General features: G+C 43.1%; 2 protein-coding genes across 8 annotated transcripts in view; one reads left to right on the top strand and one right to left on the bottom strand.

Annotated features, from left to right (window-relative positions):
* Window positions 1–20478, bottom strand: part of LOC109407223 (AF4/FMR2 family member lilli) — a 312632-nt gene that overhangs the window by 77792 nt on the left and 214362 nt on the right. The gene's annotated exons all lie outside the window — the stretch shown is intronic.
* On the top strand, window positions 7112–14370 carry LOC115258461 (uncharacterized). The gene is made up of 5 exons (XM_062854647.1): window positions 7112–7263; window positions 7322–7420; window positions 7481–13965; window positions 14024–14122; window positions 14183–14370. The coding sequence occupies exon 3, from the start codon at window positions 7707–7709 to the stop codon at window positions 13701–13703; it is 5997 nt and encodes a 1998-aa protein (XP_062710631.1). The 5' UTR covers window positions 7112–7263; window positions 7322–7420; window positions 7481–7706; the 3' UTR covers window positions 13704–13965; window positions 14024–14122; window positions 14183–14370.

The following is a 20478-nucleotide window of genomic DNA, read 5'->3' as shown; positions in this document are numbered from 1 at the left end:
GGATTCCGGTGGAAATCCCTCCAGGGATTCCGGTGGAAATCCCTCCAGGGATTCCGGTGGAAATCCCTCCAGGGATTCCGGTGGAAATCCCTCCAGGGATTCCGGTGGAAATCCCTCCAGGGATTCCGGTGGAAATCCCTCCAGGGATTCCGGTGGAAATCCCTCCAGGGATTCCGGTGGAAATCCCTCCAGGGATTCCGGTGGAAATCCCTCCAGGGATTCCGGTGGAAATCCCTCCAGGGATTCCGGTGGAAATCCCTCCAGGGATTCCGGTGGAAATCCCTCCAGGGATTCCGGTGGAAATCCCTCCAGGGATTCCGGTGGAAATCCCTCCAGGGATTCCGGTGGAAATCCCTCCAGGGATTCCGGTGGAAATCCCTCCAGGGATTCCGGTGGAAATCCCTCCAGGGATTCCGGTGGAAATCCCTCCAGGGATTCCGGTGGAAATCCCTCCAGGGATTCCGGTGGAAATCCCTCCAGGGATTCCGGTGGAAATCCCTCCAGGGATTCCGGTGGAAATCCCTCCAGGGATTCCGGTGGAAATCCCTCCAGGGATTCCGGTGGAAATCCCTCCAGGGATTCCGGTGGAAATCCCTCCAGGGATTCCGGTGGAAATCCCTCCAGGGATTCCGGTGGAAATCCCTCCAGGGATTCCGGTGGAAATCCCTCCAGGGATTCCGGTGGAAATCCCTCCAGGGATTCCGGTGGAAATCCCTCCAGGGATTCCGGTGGAAATCCCTCCAGGGATTCCGGTGGAAATCCCTCCAGGGATTCCGGTGGAAATCCCTCCATGGATTCCTGTGGAAATCCCTGCAGGGATTCCGGTGGAAATCCCTGCAGGGATTCCGGTGGAAATCCCTCCAGGGATTCCGGTGGAAATCCCTCCAGGGATTCCTGTGGAAATCCCTCCAGGGATTCCTCTGGAAGCCCCTTCAGGGATTCCTCTGGAAGCCCCTTCAGGGATTCCTCTGGAAGCCCCTTCAGGGATTCCTCTAGAAGCCACTTCAGGGATTCCTCTGGAAATCCCGCCAGGGATTCATCTGGAAATCTCCCCAGGGATTGCTCTGAAAATTCCGCCAAGGATTTATCCGGAAATCTCTTCAGGGATTGCTCTGGAAATTCATCTAGGGATTCCTGAAGAAACCTCCCCTAGGATTTCTGTGGAAATCTCTCCTTATACTTGTGGGACTCCTTCCGGGAAAAATATACAAGTACTCTATCAAGATTTTTTTCAGAGATTTCTTCGGACATTCCTCTAAGATTTCTTTCAGAAATTCTTCCAGTGTTTCATGCGGAAATTTATCGACGGATTCCTTCAAAAATATCTTCACAGATTCCTTGTGGAATTTCGCAATGAATTCTTCAAGGAATTTCTCCTGAAGTTCTTTCAGGGATTCCTACGGAAGTTGCTCCAGAGATTGCTTCGGGAATCCCTCCAAAGCTTCCTTAAGGAATTCCACCAGAACTTCTCTAGGGATTTGTTTGGGGATTCTTCCAGGGTTCCTCCATTTATTCTAGGTTCTATTCTGGAGATACCTGCAAGGATTTCTCCAGCAATTGTTTCGAAAATTTCTCCAGGAATTCCTTCGGAAAGTCTGCAAGGATTTTTTTTTCGGGAATGCCTGCAGGAATGGGCCAGAACAGGAGCAGTAATGCAGAACAATTCGAATAATTGAATCAATATTTTACATATCCACTCAACCATAATTTGAACAGTAACAAAACAGTAGGTAATCGAAACACGTCAGATTCAAAGGAAATCGGAAATGGCGAGACAGCCGACATCGTTAAGCTCTCGTGACCAATTTTACCGAATTCACCCGTAAAAACGCACATAGGTGTATGTGTATGTAGGCAGGTATTGTGTGTACGTGTTCGAGCAAGTACCTCGACGAACAAACCAAAAAATAAACGCCACATAAATCCCACTTACATAAATTAATTCCGAACATCGCCAGATTGCAGAACACACACGAAACCGCGAACCGCTGGCTGGTGATGGTTGCCAAGCTGCCACTTGCCAGCACCGCACCGTGTCCCACCTTCCCTAGGATACTCCAACTCCAAGCCGCAACACAAACCGTCAGGTGTGCGTAGCGAATAATTGCCCAAAATTGGCTTGCCCAAGCAGCGAGTGCGGCGGAACTGACTTCCTACGGCGGCGGCGGCGGCCCGACGACGACACATGTCCAATCGGGGGAAAATGCCAGATTTAAGTTGAAATTTCCACCTCCGGACGACGGAGAGCCGTGCCGTGGCACAGACGTGCCACGGAACTCAATTACGCGGCCGATGCTGTTTGCAAATGAGGATGATGATCGAATCAATATTGGAACAAAGTTACACACGATTCCGCCTCGGCCCCTAGTAGGTAGAAGTGTGTGTACCACCGATAAACATGATAGGAGGTATGATTGCTTTTGCTCATCGCTCGGCGGTGCACTGATTGCCTACAATCAGTAAATCCTAGTACCAGTACAATAAAGTGCCATGGCATTGCGGAAAATTGAGTAATGATTTTGACACGGCGCACGATGATTGGAAACAGCGATGTGCGAAAACAGATCCGATTGATGCACAAACAGAACGTGATTGATTTCACTTCATTAGCGGGCTAACTCGATTTGATTTGTGAGTCCTGAACGGACGGGATGCCGTCAGTTCAGTAATGTTGATCTGAATGTCGAATTGAATTTCCCGGTACGTGCGCCGAGTAGATTACAAAGTATCGAAGTTTAAACGCAGGTTGAACTAAACCTATCTTATCAGTATTGAGGTGATATTCCATCCACCCACCAGCGAAGTGTGGCGAAGCTGATAAACAAACGAAACATGTCATTTTTATTGGAATCGCTAAACAACAAACGAGATGCAGATAAGACGTTATCTAAAACGTTTCCATCCTACATGGGGACTGCAACAGATGGGTTGCACTTGTAGAATGACTGTAAATAGATGTTCTCATAACAAAATGCTTGATCTTGAACTTGATTGTGAACGACTGCCGGTTGTATAGCCGAATCGGGCACTAACACAAGATGAAAATGGCGCATGCTACGGCAGTCAACATGTTAGTCAGCTCAAGGAGGATTATTGGACTATGCAATCGCTCGCCTTCTGCAGACTGTATACGTGCGCCATTGAAGGCCCCTATAGCAGCTGTAAAAGCGGTGGTATTCAGCATGACTATTCTGATGGATTCGAGTCTCTGTCGGTTCAGGAACATTTCTCAAAGGAAATGTCCTTGCCATACTTGGACACAGAGTGCCTGCCACACGATATACACATGCCACACGATATACACATGGAAAACGGTCATTGGCAGAGGAAGCTCTAAGTTAATAACTGTGGAAGCGCTCATACCCAGACAACCAATTTACACGTATAATGAAGTTTATGTTCTTGTTATACGTACCTTTATGCGTTTAAGTTACATCGCATAAGATGCAGTAAAAGTGTCTTATGCGTACAAAAATGGAGGCGCTATACGTATATTGACGGAATAATAACAACGCTATATGACTTGGAGCGATATCTTATGCGATGCACCGTAAGCACTATTGCGACGTAATTCGGCATCTCATGCGACTTCGAAAAAAAAAACAATACTAGTCAGCTTGATATCGAACTAATGACTTTTGAATTGATGAGCCACACTTCACTTTCAACACCAAACGCTACTTATAAAACAAGCGGTCATGATATTCTATCTCACCTCAGTGTTTGTTGGAATGCACTTTATTCATCTGCGCTGTGCGTGTTCGACAGACTATCTGGAGGTAAAAACGACGAAGTACCATTTCCCGCATAGTTTTTACTACCCCTCTATGGCTAGCACCTCCTTGATTATTAAGCCAAGAAAACAAATAATGATGATTTTGTAACCACAATTACGGCTGTTCGCTTTCTTCTAGCTTTTTGGCACTGCATCCACAGTCCAACAGCAACTCTTTCATTGTTATCACATTTAAAATTGCATTATGTTAACATAAACGCTTCTAGCTTATGCGAGTTTGTCTGCACACTTTAACGAGTTTATTTGTACGGTTATACGATTTCATCCGTACACCAATGCGAGTTAAACAGACACAATAATAAAAGTACCAAGCGAAGTCGTATAACACAAGTTTACAAAATAAAATGAAAGTCGTGAACTTCTGTCAACGACCAAAATTTTTGAAGCACAATTTAGTGCTGATTTCGAAACCGACCTTCAAAAAATTTAAAGTAGAGCAGTTTTTGAATTTTAGCTTAATATCGAGTTTTACAACTTTTCAAAATATGTAATTTACTAAAATTCAAATATATTGCGTTCTGTTCAACCAATTTTAAATCTTTTTCCATAAATTGAAAGCTGAATACAATACCATTCGATCATTTGAACACAGGTTTTGCGTCAGATTGATGAAATTCAAGATATTGACGATTTTTAGGGACGATCTTCTTAAATTTTAGCAAAATTCCCAAATTTTTTTGAAGAAATGTATTTTTTTTAATAAGAAAAAAACAACTTAAAAATTCTTTCTCGACGTTTATTTGACATATCATATGTAGGCGAGTTACAGTAAAAATTTCAGCTCAATCGGAGCATTGGGTACGAGGAATTAGATGTTTGAAGTGAGCGACTTTGCATAAAAATAGAACAAAAATCGATTTCAAATCATCATCCTTGTATGGAAAGTCGAAAAAATTTCCGCTCTACTGTAATTTTTTTCTTTCGCGTTTTCGAACTCAGGGCATGATTCTACACCAAAAATGATCATCAGCTTACCGAGTTCAAAAATGCTGTAAACTAGTGTAATCATCACAGTACGCAATTATGCGAATTCATTTGTGGCTTTGTGAGCTTACTCGCACGTTTTTGCGAATAAGTAAAGTTCATCGTAATACAACATCAGAATATTATCTTCTGCGATGTACTCATACTAAACAAAACTTAATTTGTATTCTCATATGACTTTACCTGATACGTCGTAATAAGTTCGAAAAATATCATCATATGCGATGAATATTGTCAGTCTGCTGTACATATATGCGATAGTGTCTTAAAATAGTACTTTGTACGATGTACAGCGTGCATTTTTATGCGATTCCTGGTTGTCTGGGATAGATCACTAAGCTCCGTAGCAGGTTAAGTTCTATCACTGCTCAGAGAGATTGACTCTATCGCCTGGTGCATACTCAGCAACTGCCATCTCTACAAAGGAGGCGAAGGTTAAAATCCAAAAAATGCATGTCATTTCAAGCATGATATGCGGCTTCAGAAATTAGGTCTAACGATTCTCCCCTGATGGTCATGATAATTCGCAGCACTGGTTATACCTACACAAGAAACTGAAATAATGGTAGCTTCGAAGCGAAAGGCTTCCTGACCAAAGTCAACGCTCCATACAAGTTTCGGAAAATGTTGTTTTGTATAAACTAAAGTCTACGAGGGGGGAGGGGGAACTGAGATGGCCGAAAAAAGTCTACGTTGTTTATGGACAGCGCCTAATGAATTTATAGATGAAAAGTGAAATTTTGATCAACACAGCTCATCTTGATATATCAAGTGAATTTAAGACATGTTTCGTCAGAAGTTTCTATCCGATTTTTTTTTCAAAAACATTATTTAAAGATTTTTTAGATCTATACAAATAAAAATGGAGTGGTGTTTGTATGTCACGAATATGCTCGGGAATGGGCCAACGGATCTACATCAGTCTTTCAATGTTTCATTCGTGCAGAGCTCCGACGTATTGGTATAAAAAAATAACTGGGAAAATCGACCGGGAACGCACCGAAAACGAGAAAGTTTAAAATTCCTTTTCCGGGGCATTTTTCTACAGAGCTGCATATCAAAAAACACAGTAGGCAGGCAGAACGATGTTTGCCGGGACAGCTAGTTTTAATATAATCACCGTAGAAATTCACAAGAGGTTCTTGGAAGAATGTCTTCTGTCTGAATCCATGAAACAACATTTATCGAGGAATAGGCCAAACGCTATTGAATTCCTGGAGAAATTTCTACGCATAACTTGGAGACATTTTACAGGAAATCTCTGGAATAGAACTTGTCTTTCTTGAAGAATAGCTGAAGGTTTGAGGAGACTTTTCAGATTTGGAGAAAGAAATACAATTATAATGGAAGAATTTTCAGCATCAAGATGTGTAGGATACTGTGTGGCAGTTCTTAGAAGATAACATTTGAAATTTTTGGAATCATGCCTAGATGAACTCGGTGAGGCATTCTTTAAAGGATCTTTTTTTAGATAGAAATACTCCAGAAATACCTAGAATAATTGCTGAAAAAAGACTTGATTAAGTCCCCACAAGAACTCACCCTCTGCAGCTGAACTTGTGAAATAAATCCTCATGGAAAACACTGAAACAACTGCTATACAGTGAGGATCCGATTTTGTCAACCCCTTGGTAGCATTTTAGGATGACAAAACGTTCGAAGAAAAGCTGTCACCAACTGGAGCAGGAATCGGAGCCACACTCAGAGGCTTACGAAACGGCCTGGCGACTGACGCCCCTAACCACGAAGCCACGAACACCGCTATTCAGTGTTTAAGTATAAGATTTTTTGCATTTTACAATAGAACAATTTGTTTTATTTCACTTCTTCTTGTTCTTCTTCTTCTTACCATACACTGCTTCCCTACACGTAATACTAGAAGCGGTTGCGCCAGTAACGCAATAGCAGGCTTGATGTTGTGATGTAAGTAGAATCGCTGGAGCAAAATATTGAGGAATAGCGGGAAAATTTTTTGGAGGTGTCTCTATGGATGAATCCCTAAAAAAACCTCTAAACATCTTAAGAGGAATCCCCGAAGAAGTCGAGGTAAAATTATCTGAAGGAATCCTTGAAAAAGATGTCCTGGATAAATGGCCCGAGAAATCACAGGACGAAACCATACAAGAATTCCTGAAGGAAACCCGTAAGTATTTTTTGTAGAAACCTCTACAGTTGTCCTTTTGAATTATCTGAAGAAATCTGTGACGGCGAACAACCCTAGCCTGTGCTTGACTGCCCTGTTGCATCTTTGTTTCGGATCTGCCTGTCGTTTGTCCAACTGACAGGTTGACAGCTCGATGGTAGCAGAGCGTAGGTATGACAAAGCGACTCCGTACCAAAACAGAACAAATATTGGATATGCTTGAATGACTAGTGGAAGTTTAACGAATTTGCAAAAACCCAGTTAATTTGATTATTAGTGCGTTGAATTACAGCTATTGAAGGCCGACGGACAAGCCGGCGGATAGCTATTTCCGAATATTGTAAGATTTATTGAACTGAGACAGAAAATATGTGTAATAGTTTTATTTCAATTTTCAGTTTACACGCGCACAGAATTCTATTGAAATCAATTGCATAAATAAATTAAAACTTGCAATTAGTTAAAATATCTCGTCTAGAGTTGAAAATTTGGAGCAAGTATAAAATTTATTTGTTATTAAAAATCATTAAAACTAATCATGCAACAATCTCTTATAGCCTACAGTTTGAAACCTAACCTAAAATTATTAGCTACGAGAGGAATCTTAAAGAATTAAGGAAATACTGAAGATTTGTAAGTAGTTTTATTCATAATACTCTTATATGTAAATTTGACACCTAAATATATTACAGTTAAAGTTGCCCTGACACCGCAGAACTGTGGTCCCGCTTCTTGAAAATTCAGTTCGAACATCCTTTAAAAATCTTCAACGATTCCTCCAGCATGCCGACATCCAAAGCGAATGATCCACAGGTACCGAAAGGCTGTATGGCCTGCAACCGCCCCGACCACATTGAAGACATGGTGGCCTGCGATGACTGCGGGAAATGGTATCATTTCGGCTGCGCGAATGTCGATGAATCTGTCGTGGACCAATCGTGGAAGTGCCAACCCTGTGGACTCCTCCTAGTCAACGCGGCATCAAATACAGCAGCCTGTGCGAGTTTGAACGTCCCCACTGGCGCGTTAAGGAAAACTGGTAAAACGGCCGGTAGCAAGGTAACGAGTTCCCGAAAATCAAAAAAGACTGCTGCTAGTAAAACGGCGAGTATGACTTCTAGTGCAAGGGCACAACTTGCGTTGGAGTTGGAAGTACTAAACGAACAACAGCAGTTAGAAGAGTTAGAGCTAGAAGAGGAAAAGCAGATTAGAGCTAGGCAGATTGAACAAGAGAAGATTATAAGGGACAGAGAGTTAGAGATAGAGGCTAAGAAGTTAGCAGAGGAAAAGGCATTTTTGGAAAGAAAGACGGCCGAAGAGTTAAAGTTTCGTAGAGATCAAATGGCTATTAAGAGGAAGTCGCTAGAAGAGAAAGCTAAACTAATTCGCGAACAGTCAATTCGTGGGAGTAGTCGGTCATCGAGCGTTAGTGAAAGTGTTGCAGAAGTGAGCGCAAAAGTGAATAAGTGGCTGGAGAAAACGGAACAGCATGCCGGAGATAATCAAGAGCATGCAATCGAACCAAATGACCCGGAGCTCGGTCTGAAAAACGCAGCTTTTGTAAGTTGCTTCAATAAGCTCGGACTGACGCAGCGAGAGGAAGCTGGAGTGGCAGGCTTCGGCGATAGGCAGACCGTTAAACCAATTGCTGTTCCTCGCGATCCAGAACACTTCCCGCAAAACTTCAACAAAGCTGCTGCGTGGCAGAACGTAGTTGACGGAATCACAAGAGGCGAACAGGTGGGAAGCGGGAGAGGAGCGAAGCTTCCCGAGCAAACATGTGTGTCACTAGGACGACAAAGTTTCGATGACGATAATTTGTCTGCGTTTGATCATCAAGTGGGTCCTACGAACCGCCAACTGGCAGCACGTCAGGTAATGGGCAAGGATCTGCCCATTTTCTCTGGCAATCCAGAAGACTGGCCGATTTGGGTGAGCAACTTTGAAAGATCAACGACGACGTGTGGATTTTCCCAGGACGAAAATTTGATTCGACTTCAACGCTGTCTTAAAGGGCCCGCCCTTGAAACGGTACGAGGCCGGCTTTTAACACCAGCTAGTGTACCACATGTGATCAAGACGCTGCAGCTACGCTATGGTCGACCCGAAACCTTGATAAGAGCTCTCACCGAAAAGATCCGACATCTTCCACCGCCGAAAATGGATAATCTGGAGAGTATCATCGATTTCGGTATGGCAGTTGATAACTTAGTGGAGCATCTAAAGACAGCGAAACAGTATGCTCATCTAACAAACCCTTCTTTGATACACGACTTGGTCGGCAAGCTGCCGGTCGAATATAGAATGAAATGGGCAGCGTTCAAAGGAGCTCGAGCCGATGCCGATCTGAGAATATTTGGATCTTTCATGAACGCAATCGTGGAGTTAGCCTTTGAAGTAGCCGACGACCAACCGACAAGTACGCCATCGAAAACCCAACAAAAACCTAAAGAACGTGTGTACCTACAGACTCATTCCGAATCAATGGACGCGAGTGCTGAAAATGTTACCGTATCAAGGTTCCGACTGGATAAAGCTCAAAAAAAGATTTGTGTGGCATGTTTAACTGAAGGTCATCGAGTGTATGAGTGCGAGCAATTCAGATCGCTGAATGTCGACGAGCGGCTGAAGATCGTGAACCAGAATTCATTGTGCAGAACCTGTTTAAATCAGCACGGTAGATGGCCTTGTCGAACCTGGCAAGGATGCGGCATTTCAGGGTGTCGACTGCGGCATCATACGTTGCTGCACCAACCACCACAAGTAACTTCGGTTGGCGTTTCAACAAGCCATTTGGATTCGCAGCAGTCATCTAACGGTCCGCTGTTCAGAATTCTACCAGTTACGTTGTATGGACCAAGTGGAAAGATAGACATATTCGCTTTCATCGATGAAGGATCCCAACTGACGCTGCTAGAGGACGAGGTTGCTGCCAAAATAGGGCTTTCTGGCCCCTGTGAGCCGTTGCAGTTGCTGTGGACAGGGAACGTTACACGTAGTGAATCTACATCTCGGCGACTTTTGGTGGATATTGCAGGAACCAGGATGAGCCAGAAATATAAACTTGCCGATGCTCGTACAGTTGGAAAGTTGATGCTTCCAGCGCAGGCACTCTGCTACAGTTATCTAGCGGCACGATACCCTCACCTCCGAGGACTTCCTATAAGCGATTACGAGGAAGTTGTACCGAAGCTTCTCATTGGTCTTGACAACCTGAAGCTCACAATTCCGTTGAAGATTCGAGAGGGAGACTGGGGACAACCTATGGCAGCCAAATGTCGACTTGGATGGAGCATCTATGGATGTTCGGCTAATGCATCCGGATCGGTTACTTGTGGGTTTCACGTTGGAGGATGGACCAATCGAGATCAGGAGCTAAATCAATTAGTCAAAAACTACGTAGCTCTCGATAACGCCGGTATAACATCACCTGCTGCACCTTTGGAGTCAGATGAAGATCGCCGTGCAAGGGAGATACTGGAAGCAACTACTCGAAGAACTGCTACCGGCTTCGAAACCGGCCTCCTCTGGAAGACAGACTGCGTGCAGCTGCCCAACAGTTACGGTATGGCCTATCGACGGCTCCGCAGCCTGGAGAGAAAACTGTCATCGGACGAACAGCTGTACGACACCGTACGCACAACAATACGAGACTACGTGACGAAACAGTATGCGCATGCAGCCACGGAGTACGAACTTACAACAACGAGGCCGGATAAATGTTGGTATCTGCCACTTGGGGTAGTGGTAAACCCTAGGAAGAACAAGGTCCGGTTGATTATGGACGCAAGAGCAACTGTGGACGGTGTGTCGTTCAATTCTATCCTAATGAAAGGCCCGGACTTATTGACGTCGCTTCCAGCAGTTCTTTGCCATTTCCGCCTCTTTCAGTACGCTTTGGCTGCTGATATTAAAGAAATGTTCCATCGCATCAAGATAAGGGAGGAAGATCGACAATTCCAGAGGTTTCTATGGCGAGATGAACCAGACATGGAACCGACAACATTCGTTATGGATGTGGCAATTTTTGGATCCACATGCTCCCCAAGTTCAGCTCAATTTGTGAAGAATCAAAACGCACAGGAGTTTGCAAGCGAATTCCCTAGAGCTGCCGATGCGGTAATTCGTCATCATTATGTTGACGACTACTTGGATAGCTTTGGAACAACAGAAGAAGCAGTGAAAGTCGGCCGTGATGTGAAAGAAATTCATGCGAGAGGAGGATTCGAAATCCGCAATTTTCTGTCAAACAGTGCTGAGATCGTCCAACGCGTGGGAGCTCAATCAACGGCGATGGAAAAACTGCTTAATGCTGGAAAGGAGGAGTTTTCCGAATGTGTTTTGGGAATGAGATGGATGCCTTCGAGCGACAACTTCACCTACTCGCTTCAGCTCCGGGAAGACCTACGGAACGTGTTGGCCGAAGAACACATTCCTACAAAACGTGAAGTACTACGAGTTGTTATGAGCCTCTTCGATCCACTGGGGCTTATAGCATTCTATCTCATACACGGAAGAATTCTTATGCAGGACATATGGGCTTCCAGGATCGATTGGGATGAAACCATTGGCAATGAGTTAAGCGAACGATGGCGACTATGGATCGGGTACCTCCCTCAGTTGGACTCGCTCCGCATTCCACGTTGCTACTTTGTAGGAGGCAATCAGGATACATATGCGACCCTTCAGATCCACGTCTTTGTGGACGCTAGTGAGTCCGCATTCTGCAGTGCGGTCTATTTTCGAGTAGAAACCGCTGATGGAGCGAATGTAGTGCTAGTATCGGCCAAATCGAAGGTAGCACCTCTGAAAATGATGTCTATCCCTCGTTTGGAGCTCCAAGCTGCCGTATTGGGCGCACGGCTTCTGAACAGCGTTATCACTATGCACGATCTGCAAGTAACTAAACGTGTGCTATGGACGGATTCTCGTACTGTACTGGCATGGATAAACTCCGATCAACGTAAATACCATCAATTCGTTGGATTCCGTGTAGCAGAAATACTGTCTACAACTGAATCGTCAGAGTGGCGGTGGATTTCCAGTAAAGCTAATGTAGCTGACCGTGCAACGAAGTGGGGAACGGGACCTGATCTCAACGAAAACAGCGTGTGGTTTCTTGGTCCGGAATTCCTACGTCAGTCAGAGGATACATGGCCAAAACAGCAACAAGAATCAACAACTACTGCGGAAGAAATAAGATCCTGTAATTTCCACGTTACGGAGCCCAGAATAGTTGTAGACGCAACCCGTTTCAGCCGTTGGGAAAGACTTCACCGTACAATGGGATACATTCACCGTTTCTGCAACAACCTTAAACGAAAACGACAAGGAGTTTCGTTAGAGTTGGGACATCTCACTCAACTTGAATTGGCAACGGCAGAACGAAATCTTTGGAAGTTGGCACAACAGGAACACTATTCAGCGGAATTGGAACAACTTAACGAGAAGCGTTGCGTGACTAAGAACAGTAAAATCTACAAGCTTTCTCCGTTTTTGGACAAATTCGGTGTTCTTCGTATGCGAAGTCGGCTCGAACTATCTGCGTACGTACCATTTGAAACCAAGTACCCAGTAATACTTCCAGACAAATCTGCCGTTACGATCTTAATGGCAGATTGGTTTCACCGTCGTTATCAACATGGAAATCGTGAAACGATTGTAAACGAAATGCGGCAACTCTACCAAATTCCGAAGATGCGAGCGTTGGTCGCAAAAGTAGCCAAGAATTGCATGCGATGCCGTATATGGAAGGCGGTTCCTGAGACTCCAAGGATGGCTCCACTGCCTAAGGTACGCCTTACCCCATTTGTTCGGCCATTTACCTTCGTAGGACTAGACTACTTCGGACCGGTAATAGTGAAACAGGGTCGAAGCAATGTAAAAAGGTGGATTGCACTATTTACGTGTTTAAGCATCCGAGCAGTACACATGGAAGTTGTTCACGCTCTGTCAACAGAATCCTGTGTTCTGGCAATTCGAAGATTCGTTACACGTCGTGGAGCACCGGCTGAGATATTCAGTGATAACGGGACGAACTTTCATGGAGCCAACAACAAACTGAAAAAGGAGATCGCAGAACGGAACCGGACACTCGCCTCAATCATTACTAATGCTAACACGAAGTGGTCCTTCAATCCACCAGGCGCTCCTCACATGGGAGGAGCGTGGGAACGAATGGTTCGATCGGTGAAGGTAGCAATAGGGACCTTGGCCGAAGCGACTAGAAAACCAGATGATGAAACGTTGGAGACAGTCATAATTGAAGCCGAAGGAATCGTAAACTCTAGACCACTGACCTACATTCCTGTAGAATCTGCCGATCAAGAATCCTTAACGCCAAACCACTTCTTACTGGGAAGTTCCAATGGAGTAAAGCAACTTGCGGTGCTACCAATAGAGTATAGAACAGCTTTGAGAAGCAGCTGGAAGTTGGCGCAGCATTTGGCCGACGGATTTTGGCGAAGATGGCTAAAAGAATATTTGCCAGTCATATCACGGCGTTCCAAATGGTTTGACAACGTGAGGGACATTGCGGTCGGGGATCTGGTACTTGTGGTGAATGGAGAAATAAGAAACCAATGGACAAGAGGACGTGTAGAGAAGGTGATTCCAGGTGCCGATGGCAAGACCCGACAAGCATGGGTACGAACAGCTGCAGGAGTTCATCGTCGGCCAGCAGTGAAGTTGGCGTTGCTCGACGTCGTTGAAAGTTGCGAACTTGCTCTAGACAACCATAGGCGTTCACGGGAGGGGGTATGTGACGGCGAACAACCCTAGCCTGTGCTTGACTGCCCTGTTGCATCTTTGTTTCGGATCTGCCTGTCGTTTGTCCAACTGACAGGTTGACAGCTCGATGGTAGCAGAGCGTAGGTATGACAAAGCGACTCCGTACCAAAACAGAACAAATATTGGATATGCTTGAATGACTAGTGGAAGTTTAACGAATTTGCAAAAACCCAGTTAATTTGATTATTAGTGCGTTGAATTACAGCTATTGAAGGCCGACGGACAAGCCGGCGGATAGCTATTTCCGAATATTGTAAGATTTATTGAACTGAGACAGAAAATATGTGTAATAGTTTTATTTCAATTTTCAGTTTACACGCGCACAGAATTCTATTGAAATCAATTGCATAAATAAATTAAAACTTGCAATTAGTTAAAATATCTCGTCTAGAGTTGAAAATTTGGAGCAAGTATAAAATTTATTTGTTATTAAAAATCATTAAAACTAATCATGCAACAATCTCTTATAGCCTACAGTTTGAAACCTAACCTAAAATTATTAGCTACGAGAGGAATCTTAAAGAATTAAGGAAATACTGAAGATTTGTAAGTAGTTTTATTCATAATACTCTTATATGTAAATTTGACACCTAAATATATTACAGTTAAAGTTGCCCTGACACCGCAGAACTGTGGTCCCGCTTCTTGAAAATTCAGTTCGAACAAAATCCCTAATAGAAATGCAGAAGAAATTTCCGGAAAAATCCTCAGAGGAGTGGAGCGGACCTGGTGTGATGGTTAGAACACTTGACTATCACGCCGAGGACCTGGGATCGAATCCCACTCCCGACAAACTCGCAAAATGTGAGTTCTTCCTTCGGAAGGGAAGTAAAGCGTGGGTCCCGAGATGAACTAGCCTAGGGCTAAAAATCTCGTTAATACAGATAAAAAAAAATCCTCAGAGGAATTCCGAAATTCTGGGGGAAGATCTATCCCAATTTCTAGAGGCACCCAGCAGAATCTCTGCGAAAATTCCGAAAGAAAGCACAAAAGGAATTCCTGAAGCAATACCAAGAGATCTGTGCTGCCATATACCAGTGAAACCTGGTGTGTATCAGTGGAGAACACGCAACGGCTGCAGGTCTTCATCAATAGATGCCTGCGGTATGTAATTCGTGCATGGTAGCCATCGTCGATGTAAGCAAAAGCCGATTGCGACAAAAATTCGTGAGCGAAAGTGGAGGTGTGTCGGCCACACTCTACGCAGGGGTGGAAACGAACTCTGCAAACAAACGTTAGACTGGAACCCAGCAGGACATCGCAGCAGAGGCAGACCCAGGGGATCATGGCGGCGCAGCCTCAACAACGAAATCAAGCAAGTCGACACAAATTTAACCTGACCAGGTCTTAGGTCAAGGCGATGGCGGGCAATCACCAAGGATGGAGATCTTTCAACTCGGCCCTCGAAGTAACTTGCACTGGAAATATCGAAAAAAGATCAAGAGGTAGAAATTTGGCGCTGAAAAGTGCTGCTTTTGGTGTAGCACTAAGATGTAGTGTAATATTGCTTTAGGGGCTTTAGGACATTTGGTCGAATGACATTTGGTCGAATGACGTTTGGTCGAATGACATTTGGTCGAAAGTACGTTTGGTCGAAAGGACATTTGGTCGAATGGACATTTGGTCGAAACCCATTTTGTGGAAGAAGAAGCATATGACATTTAGTCGAAAGGTCAATTCGTCGAATGGACATTTGGTCGAAAGGCGCTAACCGATGAGATTTAAGTGGAAAAAAATATTCTAGATTTGGGTATCAGAATTTATTTGTTACTGAACTTATTTGGTTGAAAGTATGTTTGGACGAAAATTATGTTTTCACCGAAAAAAATCAACAAATCTCGAAACATAAAATTCAACGGTGACGAAAAACCCCACAAAGAATAGACGTTAAGTTGTATAGCAATTTAATCATGTTAATAATATCAAACATTAAACAGCAAATATTTCATTCAAGGGTGTTTATTATTAAGGTAACTTGTTTTGCAATGTAGTTTTCGTTGGCATTGGTGAAGTAGTTGATTTTCCATCGAAGATTTCTCCTTATCTTTAATATTGGCTCTTCTTCCAAGTTTCATAATTTCACTGCGTTTCTCCTTCTTTTCAACATATGCTGTTCTTTCAAATTTGTTATTTGTGCTGACAGTGGACATTATGGTTGTGATTTTTTATTGATGATTTTTCCTTCTTTTGAACATAGGCTATTCTTTCAAGTTTCATATTTGTACTATGTTTAAATATTATGGCTGCTGTCTTTTTCTCATGTATTTTTCCTTCTTTGAAACATAGGCTATTCTTTCACGTTTATTAACCCTCCTAGGATGTTCAGTTTTTCGCACCACGATGGCGTAATGCACGTTCAGCGTGCCTGTTTGGATCATATTGACCCCAACATCGTTTTCCTGTACGCTGTACAAACTGCTGAATGTTTCATAAGAAATTTTTCCTTTTGAACACAAGCTGTTCTTCATTAGCCTTTTTTTAGATATTTTTTCTTCTTTCAAACATAGGCTGGTCTTTCAAGTTTACTCATTTCATTGTGTCATGTATCAACTGCTGATTTTTTTCATCAGTGGTTATACCTTCTGGGGTTTTGTGCAAGTTTCCTGATTTTATGTACTATTTTTATATGTTGAAGATGCAGATTTTTCATCTGATATTTTTCCTTCTTTTAAACATAGGCTGTTCTTTCATGTAGTGTTGCACTTGAACTGAACACGAGTTGAAAATATTTAATATAAATGCTTTCAATGTTTTGATTGAAACGCAGTAGAAATTTAACTTGCGAGTCAGAGCTCAAGACCGCCGTTCAGATACCGATTCAGCTCCGAACTCATATGTGCTTAATCTATCGATATGTTATGCGAATAAACTGGTCTGGTCACCCGGAATTTCAGAAAATCCTTCAATACATTGTGGGGTTGAGAGGGGATGAGGTGTAAGAAAATGTTATTGATAGCCATAACTTTTTGAGATTTTTTTTCTGGAATAGCCCACCAATGGACTGATGACAAGACTGATTGGTTTATTGGTTTATGATTTTTGATGATTATTATAGCTGACATGCCGAACATATTCCTGAAAATCCGGATTTTCCGAAAACCACGGTAATCAGACCGGTTCACTCGGATAAGCTCCCAATAAAACATAAGTTTCTGAATCGAATCCCAAGATTATTCAAATCTTTGAAATGGCAGATATATAACCATTTCAGTTTTGAGGTACCAGGGTATTATGCGTTCCAACTTCCAACTGAAGAATTTTCAAATATGTCTGATCGCAGCGTGCCGAGTTTAAACTTGAACGCGTCACTTTTTTCATGTTATCCTCTTAGGGGCTGTCCATAAACCACGTGGTCATGAGGGGGGGGGGGGGTTCGGCCTATGAGCATTTTGTATGGACGAATAAAAAAATTTGTATGGACAAATGACCACGCGGGGGGGGTTGAGAAGTCCCAAAAAAATGACCACGTGGTTTATGGACAGCCCCTTATGGTAGTATCATGCACTGCAAGCAAGTATCATCATTCGGGTATCGCTAGGTGTATTTTCGGACATTCTCACGTACGAAGTAAATTGGTACTGCTGATTTGCATTGCTCTAGCAGCGAATGCCACAAGCCGCAGAGCAATATTGTTGGTAACGAGATGATAGTTTTCCAATGACAGGTTCAACAAAAGTTTTTTTTCCGTTGATCTGCGAATAGTAGCCCCATTAACGTCGGCATTCTGCAGTTCACGAGCCAGGTGCGCAAGACGTGTGGGTTGAATTTAAGTTCTTACGTTCCAAGATTTGATTTTCCAATCGTTATCCGTAAATCGTTGCCTGGTCTGTTGCCGTTAAATCAATCCGCTTTCTCTAGTTTTGCATTTTTTCTGGTAGGTGACGGTTTAAAACAGGCTTCCTTACCGGGGCTGCTCTGCCTACATGGCGCTCAAGGGGCTACCACCTTGGGTACGCACCTCCCTATTGAGTATTCGGAACGTACCTACTCAAGCTGAAGTCGGAAATACAACAGTGCGAGGACTGCCCTACCTGCTAAGCACATAACTCTTATCTAGCGGTTTTAGTCATCGGCTGGTCTAGTGTCTTTTCATCAGTTAGTGCCTTTCGACCAGATGTCCATTCGACGAATTGTCCGTTCGACTAAATGTCTTATGTTTCCTACTCCATAATATGGGTTTCGACCAAATGTCCATTCGACCAAATGTACTTTCGACCAAATGTCATTCGACCAAACGTCATTCGACCAAATGTCATTCGACGAAATGTCATAGATTCGCTTTAGGTACTATGAATATAACTTCCATCAGCAGAAAGTTTGCAGTCCACTCAGTACGATGCGAACTGATGCTGATGTTTTTCATTTATTATCTTCAAGCAATTTGGCGCCTACCTACAACACAAACTACAATCAGCACTCACCAGCATGCAGCCATATCGCACTCAAACACCTTATTGCTGCGAACTAAACTGCTGCTGCTGCTCTGTGTCCCGTAACAAAACGCAATAAGTAAAAGTTTCCGAAGGTAATTACGTTGCTGTTTAAAGCTGGCAGAGCTAGCTACGGTGGCGGTAAAGACTACTAAGTTCCATGCATATTGCAACAGCAGCTTCTTTTTTTTCGGGGGCTCCGTTCGGACTTGATAAAAGTAAACTGTAAGCTTTCAAATTTGATGAAAAATGTTTCTCGTTTTGCACTTTTGAACAGCGGCGAGTCTATCAGCCAGCCAACCATCCAGAGGCACAGAGCGAGTGGAGTACGTTTTGTGTGCGTTCATTAGCATTTTGATCAATAAAATTCTGTGAAAGTTCAGAGACACGGTGCAGTCTCGGAGAATGGTTTGTGCGACAGTTACATGCCATTAATTCACCCAAATAATTCGATATTTTTTTGATTTATGAAGGTACCGGTAATAGCCGGTAAACTCGGAGCTATTTAGCCAGGACTTCATAAGAATTATCTGAGTTAGATTTTCGATATGTTCCGTTTTCCTTACGAGCGCACAAAATAGACTGCCTACCGCTTACCGTGGAAACAAATTCAACATAATTGCGTATGCTCAAACAATAATCGAAAATTTATGCATCTCAAAATATCCGCTGCGGTTTGACTGTCAGCTATTTTGTTATATCTTTTCGTAGCCACCGATAATTATCAACAGCAGCACTTGTACAAGCCCCCACTTGGCAGCAGCCAGCGCACTTATTTGCCACTTTACTCGCACAATTAACGGCGATTATCGCCCGCTAAACCAGACCGCAGTTTGAAAACACTCGCAGCGCAGCAAAGGCAAAACAAACACTACTGAGTGAGGCAAAATCGCGTTTCTGAGTTATGCGGTGTTTCTCTGTCGGTCAATGAAGTGGGTGGGACCCTAGATAGAGAACTTTTTCGATTTTTATACAGCAGTTTTCTGTCAGACAACTAGCCAGCGGCGATAGGAAAATTTTAAATTTCTCCTTTTTTTGGTGTGTACCCGGCAATACTGACCGGAAAATCGAACGCCAAGAAAAAAAAATAATAATCAGTCAGTAGGGACTAGATGGAAAAAAGTGACTTTTATTTCAACAAAAACAAGACGAAAAAGTCATAAAATATGTCGCTTCATGACATCATGACTACAAGTCGTAATACCATGTCGCTGAATCATAGAATCATGCCGCTGAGTCATAATATTGTGCCACTGAGTCATAAAACCATAAAATAGCGACAAAACAAACGAGTGCGAACTTTGTTTTTTATGTCACCCACCACCGTCGTCACCCAGTGTCTATCGGTGGATAGGGGAATACGACCACGCACACTGTCAGTGGACTATGCGTCGCTGCGTTCACATCTAGTCCGTCGGTCGATGGTAAGATGTTACCTCGGCCACAAAGACGACCGATCGTTCTTGCGTAATGTACGGGAGCGAGCTTCACACCTATTTCGATTGGCTGTGTTTCATGGTAAGGCAAAAAGTTCTTTGAATAAAAAAATGTATAACTCTAACTTTATTAATTTATCAGAACAATACTTTGGAGTGACCATCGTTGAGGATTTTCTGCAGCAAAAAGGAAGCGCTTTTGGTTTGCATGCAGAAACCTCCCAGAAAAGATATTTTTCGACATTACCTATGACGGTGCCTTATTTAAATCACTGATTGGAGGATCAAAATTCTTTTCGCATCATTCAACAACATAAATTATGCTGCCGGAGCTAAGAACTATTGGAAAGTAATAGGAACTAGAAGCGGTTAAAACTTAATTTAGTTTAACATTCGTAACTAGTTTCCATTTGATTGAAAGCGGTTTCCATATTTTTGCCGATGGAACCGAAATCAAAAATAATAAGTACTAGTTCCATGAATAAGGCATATGATTTCATAAATTTTCGACATGATGCAGAGTACCTGCGGCATGCCGAAAATGTGCATGCATTATGAAAACATAAAAAACGTAACGTCGAAGCTATGTTACGGCAAAACTCGTCATGATATCATGCCGATTACCACCCAAACATGACGCATTTTGCCAGTTTCGGGTTCCAGATTTTGAACTGAATACATATCATAAAAAACAATCTTCCTCCAGAAGTTCTTCAACCAGGGCTGTGAAATGTCATGACCATCAGGTGAATTCGAACTGAAAGTTGTTAACACATATCACGTATACCAGGGATAAACCCTATCATATCAGTAAATTATCGTAAAAGTGTCATGTTACCGAATTTGATCAAGTTTGAAGGCAGAGACACGTACAGGGGTTACTCAAAATAACTGGGACAG

This window comes from Aedes albopictus, chromosome 2, assembly GCF_035046485.1.
Source record: "Aedes albopictus strain Foshan chromosome 2, AalbF5, whole genome shotgun sequence".
NCBI lineage: Eukaryota > Metazoa > Arthropoda > Insecta > Diptera > Culicidae > Aedes > Aedes albopictus.
The sequence above is the reverse complement of the archived record's forward strand: the minus strand, read 5'-3'. Positions and strand labels throughout refer to the sequence as shown.

Bases quoted from the DNA above. Each gene is read 5' to 3' on its own strand.
- LOC115258461 (XM_062854647.1), top strand. From the start codon at position 7,707: ATGCCGACATCCAAAGCGAATGATCCACAGGTACCGAAAGGCTGTATG.